The sequence below is a fragment of the Oncorhynchus gorbuscha genome, linkage group LG19, assembly GCF_021184085.1.
Source record: "Oncorhynchus gorbuscha isolate QuinsamMale2020 ecotype Even-year linkage group LG19, OgorEven_v1.0, whole genome shotgun sequence".
Classification (NCBI taxonomy): Eukaryota; Metazoa; Chordata; class Actinopteri; order Salmoniformes; family Salmonidae; genus Oncorhynchus; species Oncorhynchus gorbuscha.
Window position 1 is genome coordinate 9523142 of NC_060191.1, and position 20421 is coordinate 9543562.

The 20421-nt window shown below is 44.2% G+C and overlaps 1 protein-coding gene and 1 pseudogene across 1 annotated transcript; both read left to right on the forward strand.

Annotated features, from left to right (window-relative positions):
• The first annotated feature begins 8464 nt into the window (after positions 1 to 8464).
• On the forward strand, positions 8465 to 10894 carry LOC124005314 (annotated as a pseudogene).
• A 7528-nt stretch (positions 10895 to 18422) lies between these two features.
• On the forward strand, positions 18423 to 20418 carry LOC124005304 (C3a anaphylatoxin chemotactic receptor-like). The gene is made up of 2 exons (XM_046314437.1): positions 18423 to 18535; positions 19150 to 20418. Exons 1-2 carry the CDS (start codon positions 18499 to 18501, stop codon positions 20184 to 20186), a joined length of 1074 nt encoding a protein of 357 aa, XP_046170393.1. The 5' UTR covers positions 18423 to 18498; the 3' UTR covers positions 20187 to 20418.
• The last annotated feature ends 3 nt before the right edge of the window (positions 20419 to 20421 follow it).

Genomic DNA, 20421 nt, shown 5'->3' on the forward strand with positions numbered 1-20421 from the left:
TTTCTAGCTGAGTTGGTGGCAGCGGTGCGGTACTACCATGTGAGGCAGGACAGGGTCCAGCTGCACGCTCAGAACCAGAGTGATGAGGTCAGGGAGAGGCTGTCCTTCCTGGAGCTACAGGCCCAGGTAAACCACCAGCCTCAAAAAGTACACTCAAAACCCCTGCAAAGTATATGGTTTAACTGCTTCTCCCTCTTTACATTTTTGAGTGTATAAGAGATCAAAATTACCATAAAGGTTCTCTATTGACCATTCACTTATTCATAGTTAATATGTTCAACAGAAGTGCTATGCATTGAAAATGTACTACAGTAATTTAGCTTGGGTCTGTTTGAAATGTTGTCAGTTTATATTGCACCAGGATATGGGTGTTAGGTTCCAAACTGTGTGTTTTAGTCATGGACATGTCAATATAATCCACTCTGTCATCGCATCACTGAATATTATATATATTATATTTTACAATCTCTTAACAGCTGGTCACACTCTCAGAGGTTGACATGTCTTGTTACAGACCTTTACCGTCTACAGTATGTTACAGACTGAAGTCTGAGATGATGACATAGTCCATCTGATCACTAATATCTTTGTTTCTCTGACCCCTGAACCCAGGTGTTGTTTGAGCGGGTGACCTTTGATCTGGAGGAGCTCCAAGAGGCCATCCGAATCATCTACAAGGACGTGCCTCGGACAGACCGAGACCTACCCTACTACTTGTGAGTGGCTTTAGTTCATTATCAACTTCAGTCTCTGTACAGAGACAGAGCACCAATAAAATTAGCTCACAGATGAATTCTCTACTTTGTGGTGATCAAATAGTAAGTCGGTAGCCAGAGTCTACACCCCCTTGTTGGAGATTGGTCACCAGTAGGGATTCTTCAATGAAGTGCCCGTTGTCATTCAACGAGAGATGACTCATCCTCATGCACATTTTGTTCACTTGAGAAATACTGCACCAAACATTCTAGTCAGATGCAATATTGCACGATTAAGATCTCCTCCGGAAAAACCTCCAACTCAAGAAATCTGTCATTAATTTTATCTTAAATGAATCCTGATTTATTGAGGAAGCGTATACTGGCTTCGGCATCTCAAATTGGACAAACAGTACTATTGCCACTTTTTTTTCTAGTTTTTCAAGCGAAGTTTTTTTTTATTGGAGTAAGCGATCGCATTCGTTTGGTTTCGGTTAGCCGAGCTCGGCTAGGCGCCAGGCGAACTAAAGCATGCTGATGCCTTTACAGGGAACATTGCTCAATACTTAACAGAAACAGGAAGCTTAACAGGATTTCTGTTTAAACTCCTCTGTCAGGCTGTCAGCTACAAACAGTTCAACACTTAAATCAACAGGGCATATTGGAGTAGGGCCGTAAGTGTTTTCGTTCTGTCAACATGAGTAAGCAGTGACACACTGACTACCTGTTGTTGGTTTTAGGATAAGAAGGCTGTGTCGTTACAACGTTAAAGGTTTTTAGCTTGACATTACAACCCATATAAAGCCAGTAGGCTACATGTAGTTTCTCATTTTAAGGCTCTCAGTCTTTTTGTGTGAGGTATCAGTGTATTTGATCTGATTTGTTTTAACGAGAGTTGCAAAACTACTGGTCATTTACCAAAGTTATCAGATTTTGTCAGTCATTTTGGTAATTAACAGTTAATTTATCTATGGTAACTTTTAAAAATATTCATATAAAATAGTGATATTTTCTTCATCTTTACATCTTTGTCCATATTGTCTACTAGTTTCTAGTGCAGTGTTTCCCAAACTAGGGGTTGTGACTGAAATAAAAATAAATAAATAAAACATCATATTTTATCTGTTACATGTTATGAAAATTACCTAAAATCCTAGAAGTGTCCAATATTCCAGTAGTGTACTGGTAACGTTACCGGTAACTTTCTCCCCCTTTGCAACCCTAGTGTTTTTGGTTTGTTTGCTTTTACAGGGGTGAGGGCTTGGGCAACCTGCTGGTGTTGAGGGATATTCTCATCACATATGCTGCTTTTCACCCAGGTAATCTCTCTCCTGTTGTCTCTCTTTCTCTTCAGTCATTTTTTTCTTTCTTTTCTCTCTCTCTGTTTATCTTTGATCCTGCCTATCTCAGTTTTTAGTGCTGCAAATACTGTATATTGGTCATCAAAGTCATGAGCCGGTTGTCACCCAACCACTGAAAGATACTGTCGTTAGAGAGCCCTCTAATGGCGAAATATATGTTGGTGGAGTAAAATGTCACACAATCCTAACTTGACAAATGTGCGTGTACGTTTCCGCCCCGATCTGCCATGGAAGTAAATTCAGAACTTATGAGAAATGTACACGCATATATGTTCAAAGTATCCCCTTAGTCTTAGTAGTAAGCTAAAGTAACTGTATTTACTTACTTTCCTCATAGTGTGTGTGTCATGCTGATGTGCTGGGGGTCAGAGGTAAGCTATGCCCAGGGGATGAATGACCTTTGTAGCCGATTCCTGGAGGTTCTGGACTCTGAGGTGGACACCTAATGGAGCTTCTACTGCTACATGGAGAAGTTCTCCAAGGACTTCCGCGCTGACGGCCTGCACAGGAAGATAGGTTTGTTGTTAGTTTTAATACATTTTTTGTCTTCTCTGTACATGTGTAATAATATGGTAGACTTGATAATAAGGTAATGTTATTTACGTTTTGATTGTTGTCACTCAGAGCTGGAGGCAGCACTGCTGAAGGAGTTGGACCCTCAGCTCCACACCCACCTGATCACAGATAGCATGGAGAGTTTCACCTTCTGTCACAGGTACACAACACAACACACACGCATATACTGCATCTACATGTGTTTGCAGTACATACACTACACAAGTATGTGGACCCCTACTCGTCAAACATCTCATTCTAAAATCATGAGCTTTAATATGGAGTTGGTCCCCCCCTTTGCTGCTACAACAGCCTCCACTCTTCTGGGAAGGCTTTCCACTAGATGTTGGAACATTGCTGCCGGTACTTGCTTCCATTCAGCCACAAGAGCATTAGTGAGGTCGGGCACTGATGTTGGGCAATTAGGCCTGGCTCGCAGTTGGCATTCCAATTCATCCCAAAGGTGTTTGATGGGGTTGAGGTCAGGGCTCTGTGCAGTCCAGTCAAGTTCTTCTACACCGATCTCAACCATTTCTGTATGGACTTCGCTTTGTGCACAGGAGCATTGTCATGTAGAAACAGGAAAGGGCCTTCCCCAAACTTTTGCCATAAAGTTAGAAGCACAAAATAATCTGGAATGTTATTGTATGCTGTAGTTGTAAGATTTCCCTTCATTGGAACTAAGGGGGCTTCCAAACATTACAGTTGCCGCTGTGCATTGGGGCAGGTAGCGTTCTACTGGCATCCGCCAAACCCAAATTCCGTCGTCGGACTGCCAGATGGTGAAGCATGATTCATCAGACCAGAGAACGCATTTCCACTGCTCCAGAGTCCAATGGCAGCGAGCTTTACACCACTCCAGCCAGTGCTTGGCATTGCGCATGGTGATCTCAGACTTGTGTGCAGCTGCTCGGCCATGGAAATCCATTTCATGAAGCTTACAAATAAAATGTATTGCTTTCAGAGGCAGTTTGGAACTCTGTAGTGAGTGCTGCAACTGAGGACAGGCGGTTTTTACATGCTTCAGCCCTCGGCGGTCACGTTCTGTGAGCTTGTGTGGCCCACCACTTCGCGGCTGAGCCGTTGTTGCGCCTAGATGTTTACACTTTACAATAACAGCACTTACAGTTGACTGGGGCAGCTCTAGCAGGGCGGAAATTTGATTAACTGACTTTTTGGAAAGGTGGCATCCTATAACGGTGCCACGTTGGAAGTCAGTGAGCTCGTAAGTACGGGCCATTCTAATGCCAATATTTGTCTATGGAGATTGCATGACTGTGTGCTCGATTTATACACCTGTCAGCAACAGGTGTGGCTCAAATGGCAGAATCCACTAATTTGAGGGGGTGTATTTGCATGAAATATGTATACTTACACTTGTGTGTCCCCTCTCTCAGATGGCTGCTGCTGGGTTTCCAAAGAGAGTTTGAGCACTGTGATGCCCTGTGTCTCTTTGAGATCCTGAGCTGTGACCACCTGGAGCTCATCTCCCAGCAGGTGGACCGCGCCCACTACCAGGAGAGGATCGCTCGCAGGCACAGTCTAGGTGAGACAGTAGGCACGGTCTAGGTGAGACGGTACGCACGGTCTAGGTGAGACGGTAGACACGGTCTAGGTGAGACGGTAGGCACGGTCTAGGTGAGACAGTAGGCACGGTCTAGGTGGGTCTAGGTGAGACTGTAGGCACGGTCTAGGTGAGACGGTAGGCACGGTCTAGGTGAGACGGTAGGCACGGTCTAGGTGAGACGGTAGGCACGGTCTAGGTGAGACGGTAGGCACGGTCTAGGTGGGTCTAGGTGAGACGGTAGGCACGGTCTAGGTGAGACGGTAGGCACGGTCTAGGTTAGACGGTAGGCACGGTCTAGGTGAGACGGTAGGCACGGTCTAGGTGAGACGGTAGGCACGTTCTAGGTGGGTCTAGGTGAGACGGTAGGCACGGTCTAGGTGAGACGGTAGGCACGTTCTAGGTGAGACGGTAGGCACGGTCTAGGTGAGACTGTAAGTGAGGCGGTGTAGGTGAGACTGTAGGCGCGGTGTAGGTGAAACGGTAGGCGCGGTGTATGTGAGACGGTAGGCGCGGTGTAGGTGAGACGGTAGGCGCGGTGTATGTGAGACGGTAGGCACGGTCTAGGTGGGTCTAGGTGAGACGGTAGGCACGGTCTAGGTGAGACGGTAGGCACGGTCTAGGTGAGACGGTAGGCACGGTCTAGGTGAGACGGTAGGCACGGTCTAGGTGAGACGGTAGGCACGGTCTAGGTGAGATGGTAGGCACGGTCTAGGTGAGACGGTAGGCACGGTCTAGGTGAGGCGGTGTAGGTGAGACTGTAGGCGCGGTGTAAGTGAGACGGTAGGCAAGGTGTAGGTGAGACGGTAGGCAAGGTGTATGTGAGACGGTAGGCGCGGTGTATGTGAGATGGTAGGCACGGTCTAGGTGAGACGGTAGGCACGGTCTAGGTGGGTCTAGGTGAGATGGTAGGCACGGTCTAGGTGAGACGGTAGGCACGGTCTAGGTGGGTCTAGGTGAGATGGTAGGCACGGTCTAGGTGAGACGGTAGGCACGGTCTAGGTGGGTCTAGGTGAGATGGTAGGCACGGTCTAGGTGAGACGGTAGGCACGGTCTAGGTGGGTCTAGGTGAGATGGTAGGCACGGTCTAGGTGAGACGGTAGGCACGGTCTAGGTGGGTCTAGGTGAGATGGTAGGCACGGTCTAGGTGAGACGGTAGGCACGGTCTAGGTGGGTCTAGGTGAGATGGTAGGCACGGTCTAGGTGAGATGGTAGGCACGGTCTAGGTGAGACGGTAGGCACGGTCTAGGTGGGTCTAGGTGAGACGGTAGGCACGGTCTAGGTGAGACGGTAGGCACGGTCTAGGTGGGTCTAGGTGAGACGGTAGGCACGGTCTAGGTGAGGCGGTGTAGGTGAGACTGTAGGCGCGGTGTAAGTGAGACGGTAGGCAAGGTGTAGGTGAGACTGTAGGCGCGGTGTAGGTGGGACGCTAGGCGCGGTAGTCACTTATAGGTGAGACTGTAGTCACGGTGTAGGACAGATGGTAGTCTCCTGTGGCCATCCTTCCAAGTCCCAGGCTATGTGTGACAGTACATAAGAAACAGTGCACAGCCTATGGTTCCAAATACACTATATATTGTAAAGTGGAAATATGTAGAAGCAACAACGGCTCAGCCACGAAGTGGTAGGCCACACAAACTCACAGAACGGGACCACCGCTGATTTTGGAATGAGATGTTCGAGGAGCAGGTGTCCACATACATTTGGTCATGTTGTGTATATGTCCATACAATTGGTAATATGAATTTACAGAAGCACGTTTTGGTCCTTCTGTATTTGCTTATAACAATGGTATGTTGTCCTTCTTGTGGTTTGTTTGTGTTGTAACGGATGTTCTGGGATGGTTCCAGAGGATAAACCAGTGTCTGAGGCACAGGCCGTCAACACGGAATTCACCTTTGAACTCTTCATCTGTGCCACCATATTATTGGACAACAGAGATGCCCTGCTGAGCTGTAGGAACGACGTGCAGCTCATCCAGTTAACCAATAGGTTTGTTTGGTTGTGTGTGTGTGTGTGTGTGTGTGTGTGTGTGTGTGTGTGTGTGTGTGTGTGTGTGTGTGTGTGTGTGTGTGTGTGTGTGTGTGTGTGTGTGTGTGTGTGTGTGTGTGTGTGTGTGTGTGTGTGTGTGTGTGTGTGTGTGTGTGTGTGTGTGTATCTGCGTCCGTCCATCCTCTGAAATATTTGCCTTGTCATTACAAAGCAATACAACCAGACTCATCAGTCTTTCGCTCCGTGTTTCTCTCTGTGCAGTTTGCAGGGAACTCTGGACCTGAACCTCACACTGAAGAAAGCAGAGGAGCATTTCTACAACTAATGTAAGCGCTCTGCTTGGGACTATATGAACGGCCGCTGCAGGACAAGTAAAAACAAGGAGGGACACTTCTTGTTCCAGCTCCGCAGCTTCTTCTCCTGAACTCAGATCAGTCCTTAACCTTAACTTGAATGTTCAGCTACAACCTGTAGTAACTGTGGGGTGGACTCAAAACAAGGGACTTATTTCCTAAGAGGAGTGTGTACTATTTACATGTCTTGTCCACTAACGTTGAAGTATTAATATTGCTGTGGGATCTACCTAGGACTATGATGTGTCCAAAAGGGGTTCTCACCCTTGATCTGAGATTTAACTACGTAATATGTGATACTACTGGAAGAAAACAAGTCTTGGAACTGCATCAAGACCACTGAAAAATTGCATGTAGCAACAGTTTGCATGTGTTGTGACTTCGTGGTGACTGGTAAACATAGAAATAGAATTATGGGGATGCCTGTTCTAGTCAGTCTATTTCTAAGGATATAAAGAGGATGCCAGCTGCTGACCTATGTGTCATAGTGGAGCTGTGTGACCGGAGTAGCTGTTCATTGGTTCAGTTCCGAGAAAGAGCCGGGGTCAGGTTCGATTAGTTCTACAAGATCCCTCAGGGTTGGCACACTTTGTGACAGACAGTATTGGCACACTTTCCAGACAGTGTGCCAATACTGTCTGGAATACTATATGTGCATATACATATCTGTCACAATCTTGCTTAGTGAAAGTTTGATATTATGTGTTTGGGTTAGTTTTTTGGTCATTTAAAGATGTTTTATTCGGATCCAGCTAATTGCCATAAAGGAGATGTCACTTTCAGGTGTCCAGTGCGTTAAGGTAGGTAGGAGTGAACATGTAATTCCGAGTATAATTGGGTTTGTTGCAATTAATAAAAAAATTTAGGATTATTTCCAAATGTATAGCTGCTTGACATTTCAGTTCCTCGGCCTGCGAGTTGTAGAGTGGAGAATAGGTTTCAGTATGTTGGAGGGACAGGATTGTCATTGTATGTGTGGACTGTTATTATGGAGAGTGAAGAATAGGTTTCAGTATGTTGGAGGGACAGGATTGTCATTGTATGTATGGACTGTTATTATGTAAGGGTTAAATGTAATAAACTGTGGGACATTAAAGGCGTGTGAATCTTTTCTTAATTGAACATTTTTAGAATAGCCTTTGTGTGACCTACTTGACTTGAGCCCTTGGTGAAATGCTTTCATGGTTAGTGTAGTATTTTCATGGAGCATGCAGTGAAAGGTTCAGACAACTATATAAAAAATGCTTAATTTATTCAAAAATACTGTCAATTCATTACTGTCAATTCATTACAGCATGTCATTTACTGTACAAACTAGAATGTGCTTTGCTGCTTGCTTTCCTGCTTTTCTAATGAATTTGAATCCACAGGCCGGTTGCTGGTAGGAGATATCTGTAGTCTTCTCACAGTGCTTATATCACTGAACAGCCCCCAGACCATGCGAACCAAGTTATACATGCCCTGAGAAAACCTCCTTTCTCTGTGGACAGGACAAACTTGTTTCACATTTATTTTTATAAATCAGAGAAAATACAATAGTATTCCTTTTCTCATTTCTAACAGCAATGTCTAACAGCAATTCCGCTAACTCCTATACCAGATAAAGTTAGTTGGCTAGCACTGAATGGGCACACAAACTACGAGGGCCTGGAACTTTCCCTGGCTGAGCCACCTGATTCCCTGATGGAATCTCAGTGAGCCGTCTGCTGTCTGTCTGTCATTATATACTCTGTAGAGACACGGCACTCGTCCTCTTAGTCTCTGTACAGGAAAGGAAGAGGAGTGCTTCAGTGGAATTGAGCAGCGGTTGTTCTGAGGTTTGTGTGGTAATCTTTGAAGCGTTGCACAACTGACTGAGCAAGGTAACTCCTTTTCTAAGAAGCGTTGCATTCAGCTCTGCTTTTTCAGCTTGACTTGCCAGCTCCTGTCCAATTCAAGGGTCATGACCCCACTCTCATAATGACACTATTATGCTTTATGTCAGCTATTGGTGGACGGAGGAGCATTAAGAACTAGCATAAAGCTTATCTCAAATTGTTTAAGCAGTGTTTAAGTAGCATGAAGCTAAAAGTTATTGTCAAGCCTATTTGAATGATTTGTCTATCGCATGACTTTCTGTTTCTGGACACACATGTTGTCCAGTGTCCAGGCAAGCCCAAGATGGAAGTAGAGTACAAGGGAGAGAGGAAGACCTTTTTCCCTGAGGAGGTGTCCTCCATGGTGCTCACCAAGATGAAGGAGATTCTGAAGTTTACCTGGGCAAGGTAGGGAGTCTGACTAACCAAATGAAAAACCACCTCAATTCCAAATCTAGTCTTAGCCCCTACCCACTCCATGCACCCCATGTAGGTTTGAAAAGATTGGATGGGTTATACATTGTATGTTAATAACTCCAACTGACAATCTATTTAGGGATGATACACACTAGACACTAACTAATACTATTTGTCCCTCTTCAGCCAGTGAACAATGCTGTCATCACAGTCCCTGCCTACTTCAACGACTCCCAGCGCCAAGCAACCAAAGATACTGGAGTGATCTCTGGACTCAATGTCCTGCGTATCATCAACGAGCCCACCACTGCAGCCATCACCTGTGGCCTGGACAAGAAGGTACAGAAACCACAAAACAAACCAAAAACACTGGTTTGTACGACTCACACTAGGTCTGCTTGATTAGTCCTTTGAAAGTCCTACTGACTTAATTGGTCTCTGTTATCAGGTCGGCGGTGAGTGCAAGAGTCCTATTCTTCGACCTGGGTGGCGGCACCTTAGACGTGTCCATCCTGACCATCGAGGATGGCATCTTTGAGGTCAAGTCCACCGCCGGCGACACCCACCTGGGAGGCCGCATGGTCAATCACTTCATCAGCGAGTTCAAGCGTAAATTCAAGAAGGACATCAGCGGCAACAAGAGGTGGTGCTGGCTTATGGCGCCTGTAGGTATCTCACTGTGTGTTGCAGGAACATTTCACTGTGTCAAGTGTATGTGATACAATGTTTCATCCAACATCTCCTCTCTGTCCTCCACAGCTGTGCAGACTGCCATCTTGGCCGGTGACAAGTCAGAGAACGTGCAGGACCTGCTGCTGCTGGACTTGAGATGCTTGGTATTGAGATGGCGGGAGGGGTCATGACTGTGCTCATCAAGAGGAACAACACCATCCCCATCAAGCAGACCCAGACCTTCACAACATACTCAGAAAGCCAACCCGGAGTGCTCATCCAGGTGAGTCTTTATCAGCTGCCTACATTTGTGTAAAGGAGCCAGATCACCTATACCCTCCATGATTCTATCTAGTATTAATCCATTCCCATTAATTATTTCTCAGATGAATTAGGGGGAGAGAGCCATGAACAAGGACAACAATATTCTCTGCAAGTTTGAGCTCACCGGAATCCCCCCTGCCCCCAGGGGCATCTCCCAGATCGAGGTGAACTTTGACTTTTACGCCAATGGCCTCCTCAATGTGTCTGCGGTGGACAAGAGCACCGGCAAGGAGAACAAGATCACCATCACCAATGACAAAGGTATGCCTCCTTAACCTTGAACCTCACGACATAATCAAAGATCTTATCGATGTCCAACCCTTTCCTCAAAGAAAAGAGTCTCAAAAAGAAAGAGAGACAACAGGCGAGAGTAGGAGATAATGAATATGTCACATATGGGCAATTATATAATGATGTGTCTGTATCTTGTTATCCCCAGGACGTCTGACCAAGGAGGACGTTGAGAGCATGGTGCAAGAGGCTAACCAGTACAGGGCTGAGGACGAGGCACAGAAGGAGAATGTCACAGCTAAGAACTCGCTGGAGTCCCTGGCTTTCAACATGAAGAGCACAGTGGACGACAAGAAGCTCACGGAAAAGATCAGCCTGGAGGACGTGTTCTTAGTGGTTAGCAATGGTTTCACATTGATGCATTTCCTCCCATGGTAAAAGTAGGCTTCACAGTAAGTTTGAAACAAATAAATCATATAAGATAGATTATTGTGGTCACCACCTGTGTCTCTTACCCTCTCATACTCTCTCCCTTCCTCTCTTGTCTCCCCCCCTTGTCTTTATCTAGATGGCAGAGAAGGATGAGTATGAGCACCAGCAGAAGGAGCTGGAGAAGGTGTGTAAGTAACCCCATCATTACCAATCTGTATCAGGGTGCCGGAGGCCCGCCAGCAGGTATGCCTGGAGGCTTCCCTGGAGGTGCTGGAGCTGGCTCCTCCTCTGGCCCAAACAAGGAGGTCGACAAAAATCCCTGACCTCTACAGGAGAGAATCTACATCCTGTCCACATCTCAGCTCCCTTCTCACAACACCTACTGCAGACCTGGCCTGTGTCATCACTTCCCTTCTTGAGAACATCCTGTGTAATATTTATATCTACGGCAGGCTCCTACAGCCTTGTGCTGTTGTGCAGTTCACACAACCTTCACTTTAATCAGATTGAATATATCACAGCCAATAAAGCTGGATTCTGATAAGCATTTGTTGTGTTTTTCTTTAACCTCCCCCCAAATACCTTCCCTTAGTAATAATAATAATAATATATGCCATTTAGCAGACGCTTTTATCCAAAGCGACTTACAGTCTTAGGTTAGATATGACAAAATTCATTTAGTACATTAACAGTTGTCACAAAGTGCTTAAAGTCTTATAAACTTGTATAAACTTGTATGAACATCTGCACTATTGCTCATCAGAAAAGTTCCCTCAAAAATGACATTCATCAACCCTCAAATGTAGTGGCATTTTAAATATGTCTAAGTCTGAAATGGAAGAGCAATTTTAACACATGTCCTGACTGCTACTTTGTATAGATGAATAAACAATATCTTCCTTAATAAAACAAATGTTTGTCACAGAAGGCTCCATAAAACATATGATCTGAATCCATAATGTTAATCAAGTGTTTTGTTTTTGATAGTTTTGCAGTCACGTTCAGCTGCATATGAACAGAACGGTCTGACCATGGTTTTCCACCCTGCTCGTGGGATTGCAACACAAGGTTACAAGATGTTATTGTTCTGACCATCATCAGAATTCCAATTGGACAGTGTGATAAGAAACCAGAAAAATAGGCATCAAGGGCTTTTCAGAGGACCAAATGTAGGGTCTGGGCATATTTTCCACTCAGCATAAAGACAAAGAATTATGACTGCATCTTTCCCTGGAATCATTGTGCAAAGACTTTTTTGCTTAGGCCTGGTCCACATAGAGTACAGTACACTACAGAGTACAGTGCACTACATGGCAAAAACAAGCGTGTATCCGACTGTCCCTGAGGCGTGAGGTTTTCCCACCTGTTCCACCTGACTGTTCCCAGCTCTATCAGACCATGGGGGAACCTGTGGGTGAGTGGGAGACATGACTGATGGGCCTGCCCGGGTATAAGAGGGAGAGATACATCAAGTACAATCTACTAGACTATGGCCATGCTCTGGATCGTCAGCTCTCGCTTTGATGGCCTCAGCCCTGGGTGAGTGGTGTCATCATCAATGTCTGGTAACATGAACTGATTTGATATTTTTTGATCCTTGACTTATTCACATAGGTAAGTCCTATTGAGATGAATAGCTAAAAGAAGCCCTGGCCAACAAGGAGGTGAAGTGTTGTATTATACTTTGGTAGTTACTGAAGGCATGTCAGTCCATACTCTGAGGCTAATCAAAACTATGTAGGATTTTGGTCAAAAGTGGTGCACTATATATGAGGATAGGGTGTTGTTTGAGACTGTGTGTTCGTGCCCTAGGTTGCGGAGTGCCTAGCATCCCGCCGCAGGTGAGCGGCTTGAAGATTGTGAATGGACAGAACGCTGTATCTGGCTCCTGGCCTTGGCAAGTCTCCCTTCAGGTAACCCCATTTCCACTCTTTCATTCTATACATTGTTTTTTCACACTGCAATCACTGATTATTCTTGTTAGCCACTTACAGTAAATGTATGTTGACAATGTTGGGAAGTGCTGTCTTCACATTATGGTCAGACCCATACTATCTATCTACTGTCTTCACATTACGGTCAAACCCATACTATCTACTGTCTTCCAAATCTTCCTTTCTCCTTCAGGATACCTCTGGATTCCACTTCTGTGGAGGCTCCCTAATCAGCCATTACTGGGTTGTCACTGCTGCCCATTGCCGTGTCACATAAGTGCATTTAATTTCATTCAATAGTGCTTTATTAGCACCATGTTCATAAGTACATACAGCATTCCTCTTAGTTGCACTCAGATAAGCTGTGTTCATTCATACATAGTGTAATCTGTTTTCTCTCTCTCCAGTCCTAGCCGTCATCAAGTGATCCTGTCAGAGCACGATCGTCAGTCCAATGCTGAGCCGATCCAGGTCAAAAGCATCTCCAGGTTATGTCCAGGAGCCTGGGGAGAGATCCACTCACTTAACCACAACATGCCTGCCTGCTTCATAGGTTTTACCAGAGTTCTGAGATTCTGTTCACTTTCAAAGATGAATCACTTCACTATCTGTGTCTACATCTTTCCTTGATCCCTGTAGGCTATCACCCACAACTACTACAACAGCCAGAACTTTAACAACAACGTGACCACGCTGAAGCTGTCCTCTCCCGTCCAGATCACCTCCCGCGTGTCCCCTGTGTGCCTGGCCTCCTCTAGCACCCCCTTCCCCTCTGGAACCTGCTGTGTCACCACTGGCTGGGGCAAGACTGGCACCACCTGTGAGTGGCCACAAAAGCTACTGAATCATTATTGATACACGATAGATTTACAGTTAATACAAGAGTATGTGCAAATGGATGGTAAAATACACAAAAACTGTTTTAATCAGTAAACCAGTCAGCATGGGCATGGCTCTTAAGAAAACAGCTGCATCATAGATAAAGGCCTAATGTTTGCATCATGATTTCCTTCCTCATTCTCAGTTTGTGGAAAGAAACTGCCACACACTGCACTTGCAAATGTAGCACTATTGCATTATTTCCGGAAAAGTATGCACTCACTACAGTATGGTGTTCTTGAGCGTCTGCTAAATTTCTAAAATGTCAAATGTATTGTGGCAATGTTTCCACCTCAGCTTTCATTAAGAGGACTGAGCTCCTTCACTGAGCTCCTTCCTAACCATGTCGTCCCCTGTCCCCAGCAAGCCCCCGTATCCTCCAGCAGGTGGCCCTTCCTCTGCTGAGCTCTGCTCAGTGCAAGCAGTACTGGGGCCAGAACAGGACCACTGAAGCCATGATCTGTGCCGGAGCCTCCGGAGTGTCAGGTAACTGACTGACCTCCCATGTCCTTCTGGAGCAAGTTGAGGCTACCTTTCTCCAGTCAGTTACTGAACATTTCTCTTTAATCACTCTCGTATCATGTCGTCCGGCAACAACCTTTCACCAACACATGCGCTATCTTAAAGTAGCCAGGTACAGATTTGTTTAACCAAATTATCTGGCAATGGCATGACAATGGAAGTCAGATAGGCTACAACTCGGCCCCTAATACAATCATCTCTACCAGTGCCAGTGCTCCTAACCTCTCCTTTCTTCTCCTCCATCTCCAGGGTGATTCTGGCGGTCCTCTGGTGTGTCAGAGCAGTGGCGTGTGGTTTCAGTTGGGCATTGTGTCCTAGGGCACCACCAACTGCAACGTCAGTACCCCTGTTGTCTACTCCCGTGTCGCCTACCTGTGTGGCTGGATTGACCAGACCGTCGCATCCAACTAGAGTCACAGTGGACCCCAGATGTCTCCTTACACAAACTCTTCTTCCTGCAAACAGTAGTCCCACAGATGAGTGTGTGATGTCACACAGGCTTTCTCATCAGCTAGTGATACTTCAACCTGTCTCATGCACAGCCGCTCACTGTGTGGCCACAGTCTAATTTTTTTCAATGGAACTGAAAAAGATGCATTCAATTAAAGTTGTATAAAGGTTTTTTCTGTTTGAAGTCAGAGCAGTGCCGAGAGATCATTGAGGAAAAACATAACCAACAAAACGCACGCACACATGCATCATTTCTTTTTATAGTAACCCTTGGAAAGTCTTACTAAAACACATTTGGTAGTTATTTTTTGTTTTGTAAACGTGTGAACTGTCCTTGGGAATGTAACGTTTTTTTTTGCCCCCCAACTTTTCCCCAAACAGCAGATATGGAAAGTATTTAAAAATGTGACACGCAAGCAAGCCATAACAGTTAAATATTTTCCTGGTATTTTACAAATGTTCCATCCTGAACATAAATTTATTGTCACACAACAAACCCGGTATTTCGGGCCAAAACCTGAAGTGCCATTCTAAACTATATAAAGAATAGAAATGTGTCTGGATTTGATTAGAGCTTTGATCGGCATGAACATCCAAGCCTGATGAGTCATACATCAACGACATGTTATGATCCCAAGCCCAAATGATAGTGCCATTATCCAATACATTGTTTATGATATAGGCTACCGCACATTACACAAAAACATAAAAGCCAATAGATGTATACATGCTCTCTTGGGTAAATAAAGGAAACAAGCTCCAGTAGCCTAATCTTTTTAGAGTCTGGACTGTATTAGTATACTGTATTGTATTATAAGGACTGGAATTACTGACCTCATTCACACCATGAAGCTGGGAGAGAACGTGATGCTGGTGCAGGACATGATGCCTACAAAGTCACAATTATATTTGGAAATATAATATGGCCTATTTTAAAATGTGTATAATTTGCAGGCTGACATATATACCTTTCAAAACATTTCCCTTAATGTTTTACCATGTGTGTATAAGCCTACCTCCTTTCTCCATTGTTGCTTCATTCCTTCTTTGCTTTCAACAGTTAAATTAAATAGGTTTTGTTGTCCTTATCTTCACCATTGTAATGACACCCTTGAATAATAAATATAGGACTAGAATATGATGCAGATGGCTATCTATTCAATCCATAACTGTCAGAACCTACCATCGTGCATTCTCTCCTCTTTTAAACTCCCTACGAGTTCAATTGGTTGCTGTAGGCCTATCTAACATTCAGCAAAGAAGAGACTGTATCCCTCTTCCAATAGTCTATTGATAGTCTAATAATGATTTTAAAAAATGTCCAGCAAGCTATTATTCTAGTCTAGCTTTTCCTGGGAATCCAAGAGCTGAGGAGCATTTTTTAAAGGAGAGAGGCCAGTGGAGCGTAGGTGTGGATTATGCAAGAGACAGCTATAAATTAGAAGCTTAGCCTATGCATAACCCATCATTCATTAGCTAAATGTAAGGCTAATACTGCATTTAATGTATTACCTGAAAGAGGTAGGCTCAAAGATCTATAGGCTATAGAATGCATTCAGGAATTATTCAGATCCATTTCCTTTGTCCACATTTTGTCACGTTACAGCCTTTTTCTAAAATGGATTAAATAAAAAAAATCATCAATCTACACACAATACCCCATAATGACAAAGTAAAAACAGAGTTAGACATTTTTGCATATGTATTACAAATAAACAGGAATGCCTTATTTGCATAAGTATTCAGACCCTTTGCTATGAAACTCGAAATTGAGCTCAGGTGCATCCTGCTTCCATTGATCATTCTTGAGATGTTTCTACAACTTTATTGGAGTCCACCTGTGGTAAATTAAATTGATTGTACATGATTTGGAAAGGCACACACCTGTCTATATAAAAGGTCCCACAGTTGACAGTGCATGTTAGAGCAAAAACCAAGCCATGAGGTCAAATAAATTGTCCATAGAGCAAAGAGACAGGTTTCTATTGAGGCACAGATCTGGGAAGGGTACCAAAACATTTCTGCAGCATTGAAGGTTCCCAAGAACACAGTGGCCTCCATCATTCTTAAATGGAAGAAGTTTGGAACCACCAAGACTCTTCCTAGAGTTGGTCGCCCGGCCAAATTGAGCAATCTGGAAAGAAGGGCCTTGGTCAGGGAAGTGACCAAGAACCCGATGGTCACTGACAGAGCTCCTCTGTGGAGATGGGAAAACTTTCCAGAAGGACAGCCATCTCTACAGCACTCCACCAATAAGGCCTCTATAGTAGAGTGGCCAGATGGAAGCCACTCCTCAGTAAAAGGCACATGACAGCCCGCTTGAAGTTTGCCAAAAGGCACCTAAAGTACTCTGAGACTATGAGAAACAAGATTCTCTGGTCTGATGAAACCAAGATTGAACTCTTTGGCCCTAATGTCAAGCGTTACGTCTGGAGGGAACCTGGCACCATCCCTACAGTGAAGCATGGTGGTGCAGCATCATGCTGTGGGGATGCTTTTCAGCAGCAGGGACTGGGAGACAAGTCAGGATCGAGGGAAAGATGAACAGAGCAAAGTACAGAGAGATCCTTGATGAAAACCTGCTCTAGAGTGCTCAGCATGTCAGACTGAGGCAAAGGTTTACCTTCCAACAGGACAACAACCGTAAGCACACAGCCAAGACAATGCAGGAGTGGCTTCAGGACAAGTCTCTGAATGTCCTTGAGTGGCCCAGCCAGAGCTCGGACTTGAACCCAATTGAACATCTCTGTAGACCAGAAAATAGCTGTGCAGCGAAACTCCCCATCCAACCTGGCAGCTTGAGAGGATCTGCAGAAGAATGGGAGAAACTCCACAAATACAGGTGTGCCAAGCGTTTAGTGTCATACCAAAGAAGACTGGAGGCTGTAATCGCTGCCAAAGGTGCTTCAACAAAGTACTGAGTAAAGGGTCTGAATACTTATGTGAATGTGAGATTATTATTATTGTTTTTTTTTTTTTTTGCAAATATTTCTAAAAACCTATTTTTGCTTTGTCATTATGGAGTATTGTGTGTAGATTTATGGGGGGGACAATTTAATAAGAATAAGGCTGTAACATAACAATACGTGGAAAAAGTCAAGGAGTCTGAATACATTCCGAATGCACTGTACAGTACATCAATCTTGACCAAGATTAGGCCTATCTATTTTGGATGCAATTTGAATGGAATTGATGGAACGAGAAAGACAGAAAGAGTATTTGCATGCGCACTGATTTAAAGTAATGATATTCGAGTGATAGACTGTTTAAAAACTATGCAGCTGCAATTTTAAAAATACATCTTAACAGTGAAAAAAATGGTGACACCGAAATCCAGATGGAGAAGAGTAAATTGGACTGCATTCAGTCCTTATATTACTGTAGCATAGGCTATGTTGCAGCAAACGTAGTTCTACCTTTCACAAGAAAATAAAGTTACCATGATGAGATGATACATGCATTGTGAACTGCGCTCCATACTGAGAAGCGTTGATGGGGTATCTGTACTTTACTTTGCTATTTATATTTTGGGCAATTTTTACTTTACTACACTACATTCCTAAAGACAACAATGTACTTTTTACTCCATACATTTTCCCTGACACCCAGCAGTACTCGTTACAGTGACAGGAAAATTGTCCAATTCACACACTTGATCTGGCGGACTCACTAAACACGCGTACTTCATTTGTAAATTAGTGTTGGAGTGTGCCCTGGCCTTCCGACAATAAAAAAAGTAAAGAAAATTGTGATGTCTGGTTTGCTTAATATAAAGGAATTTGAAATGATTCATTCTTTTACTTTTGATACTTATGTATTTTTTAAACGAAATAATTTTAGACTTTTACTCAAGTAGTATTTTACTGGCTGACTTTCACTTTTGCTTGAGTCATTTTCTTTACTTTTCTTTACTTTTACTCAATAATGACAATTTAGCACTTTTTCAAAATAAGCCAGATTTAGATATGGCATGTAATGTAAGAATTCCATTTCACATCATGCTGAGCCTATTCATATAAATAATTTATTATAATTTACCGGTTTTTCGCAGTTATTCATACTGGGAAAATGGAGTAGGTTTGGCCGGGAAATCTCGGTAACCCAGTTCCTGTTATTCAACCCTAATCCACACCATCTTCAAATATGAAATAAGGCACTTTAAGCTTTAAGAGGATGTTTGAAGAGAAAGGGAGGGAGGGAGGCAGAGGGCGACAGTGCGTGCACGTTAGAGAGAGCTGTTTCATTTGTGGCGAGAGAGTGGATGCTATTCTTTGCTATAGAGAATAAGATGGAAATGGGTAAGACGCTTTATAGTCAATTTTTTTTTGTACCCTTATGATCTCTGCGCCGGGTGCTTTAACTTTTCACTCAGACTGATGCTTCATTTGTAGAAGTAGAGTTTCATGACAAATATGCAATTCATCTCGATTTTTGTCAATTGCTTTTACTCATACTTTTTTAGAAACTCCTATGCATTAGAATTGTTGCATTATGTGTGAATAGAGAACATATGAGGGCTAAGTCATGTACTAAATGTCTTCAATAAATCTGACTTTCCTTGTTGAAAGTCATACCTGGTCATAGTAGGTGGGAAATTAATGAAAACTGGGGTAACAAATTACCACAATGTAACCTTCTCTTTTTCCCCATTCCATTGGGACATTTCTTGTGAATAATTTATCCAAATAAACAAATAGATATTTAAGGCTTATCTATAGCTGTGCAGTACGCGTGCAAGGTTGCACAAAATATACACCATTTTGCAAGATACTGACTTCCCTTGCAAATAACTTTCAGATAACATCCGTTTCAAATAATCTCTTATAGAATAGTCTACTAATCAGCACTATATTTAAGATTACAATGTGTCAGAGCCTAAAAGACAATTGGTAATATTTCTTTCTAATTTCAGAAAACTCTACCATGGTATATTCTGATGTGACAACTGGGATGGGCATACTATCTCTGGTTGTCTACTGTGTGGCGTTTGTGCTTGGCCCCACTGGCAACGGCTTGGTGATCTACGTGACGAGCTGCAGGATAAAGAAGAATGTCAACTCTGTTTGGTTCCTCAACCTGGCCTTGGCGGACTTCCTCTTCACTTCCTTTCTGCTCCTCTATATCATCTACATTGCCCGTGGTTATGATTGGCCTTTCGGTGACATCCTTTGCAAGTTAAACAGCATGGTGACTATGCTCAACATGTTCGCCAGCATCTTCCTCCTGGCGGCCATCAGTCTGCACCGCTGCCTGTCCACGTGGGTGGTTGTGTGGGCCCATAACAAGTGCACGCCAGGCAGGGCTGAGATCATCTGTGTGGGGATCTGGTTAGCCTCATTGGTCTGTAGCCTCCCATTCACCATCTTTCGGGAGATCATACACCATGATAATGGGACAGTGTGCAGTTATTCAATTTCCCATTCTTCCTACAGGAACTTGGTCGTGTTCCGCTTTCTGCTGGGCTTTCTCATCCCATTCCTGGTCATCATAGGCTCTTACATTGCCATATGGATACGCGCCAGGCGCCTTCAGAAAGGAAGAACGCACAGGTCCCTCCGGATCATCGTCTCCGTTGTCCTGGCCTTCTTCATCTGCTGGATGCCCTTCCACGTCTTCCAGTTTCTGGACTTCATGGAAGAAGACAACCAAGGCCTCAAGCTGGTTGTGCATATAGGGACTCCCCTGTCCGCTAGCCTGGCCTTCCTCAACAGCTGCCTGAACCCCATCCTGTACGTCTTCATGTGTGACGAGTTCCAGAAGAAGCTGCGTCAGTCCGTGTTGCTCGTATTCGAGAATGCTTTTGCAGAGGACCACGGGATGAACTTTGTGTCATCAACGCGCTCCCTGAGCTCCCATCTCTCCCGGATCTCCCGTAAGTCTGAGTCTCTGGCTCCAGGAGAAGGAGGACTTTTACACCTCACTGGTGACCAGTCTGATAGTAAAGTGTAAACTGAGGTGTGAGATGGGAGACATCTGCAAAAGACAGGGCTAGTACATCTGTATTACAGAGTAATTTGACTGTAGCTGTTGTCATTGTGGTATTCATGGTGGCAATGAAATCAAATGTATTTTATAAAGCCCTTTTTACAACAGTAGTTGCCACAAATTGCTTTACAGACACCCAGCCTAAAACCTCAAAGAGCAATGCTGATGCAGTTACCAGATTTAACTTCTGTTATAGTGA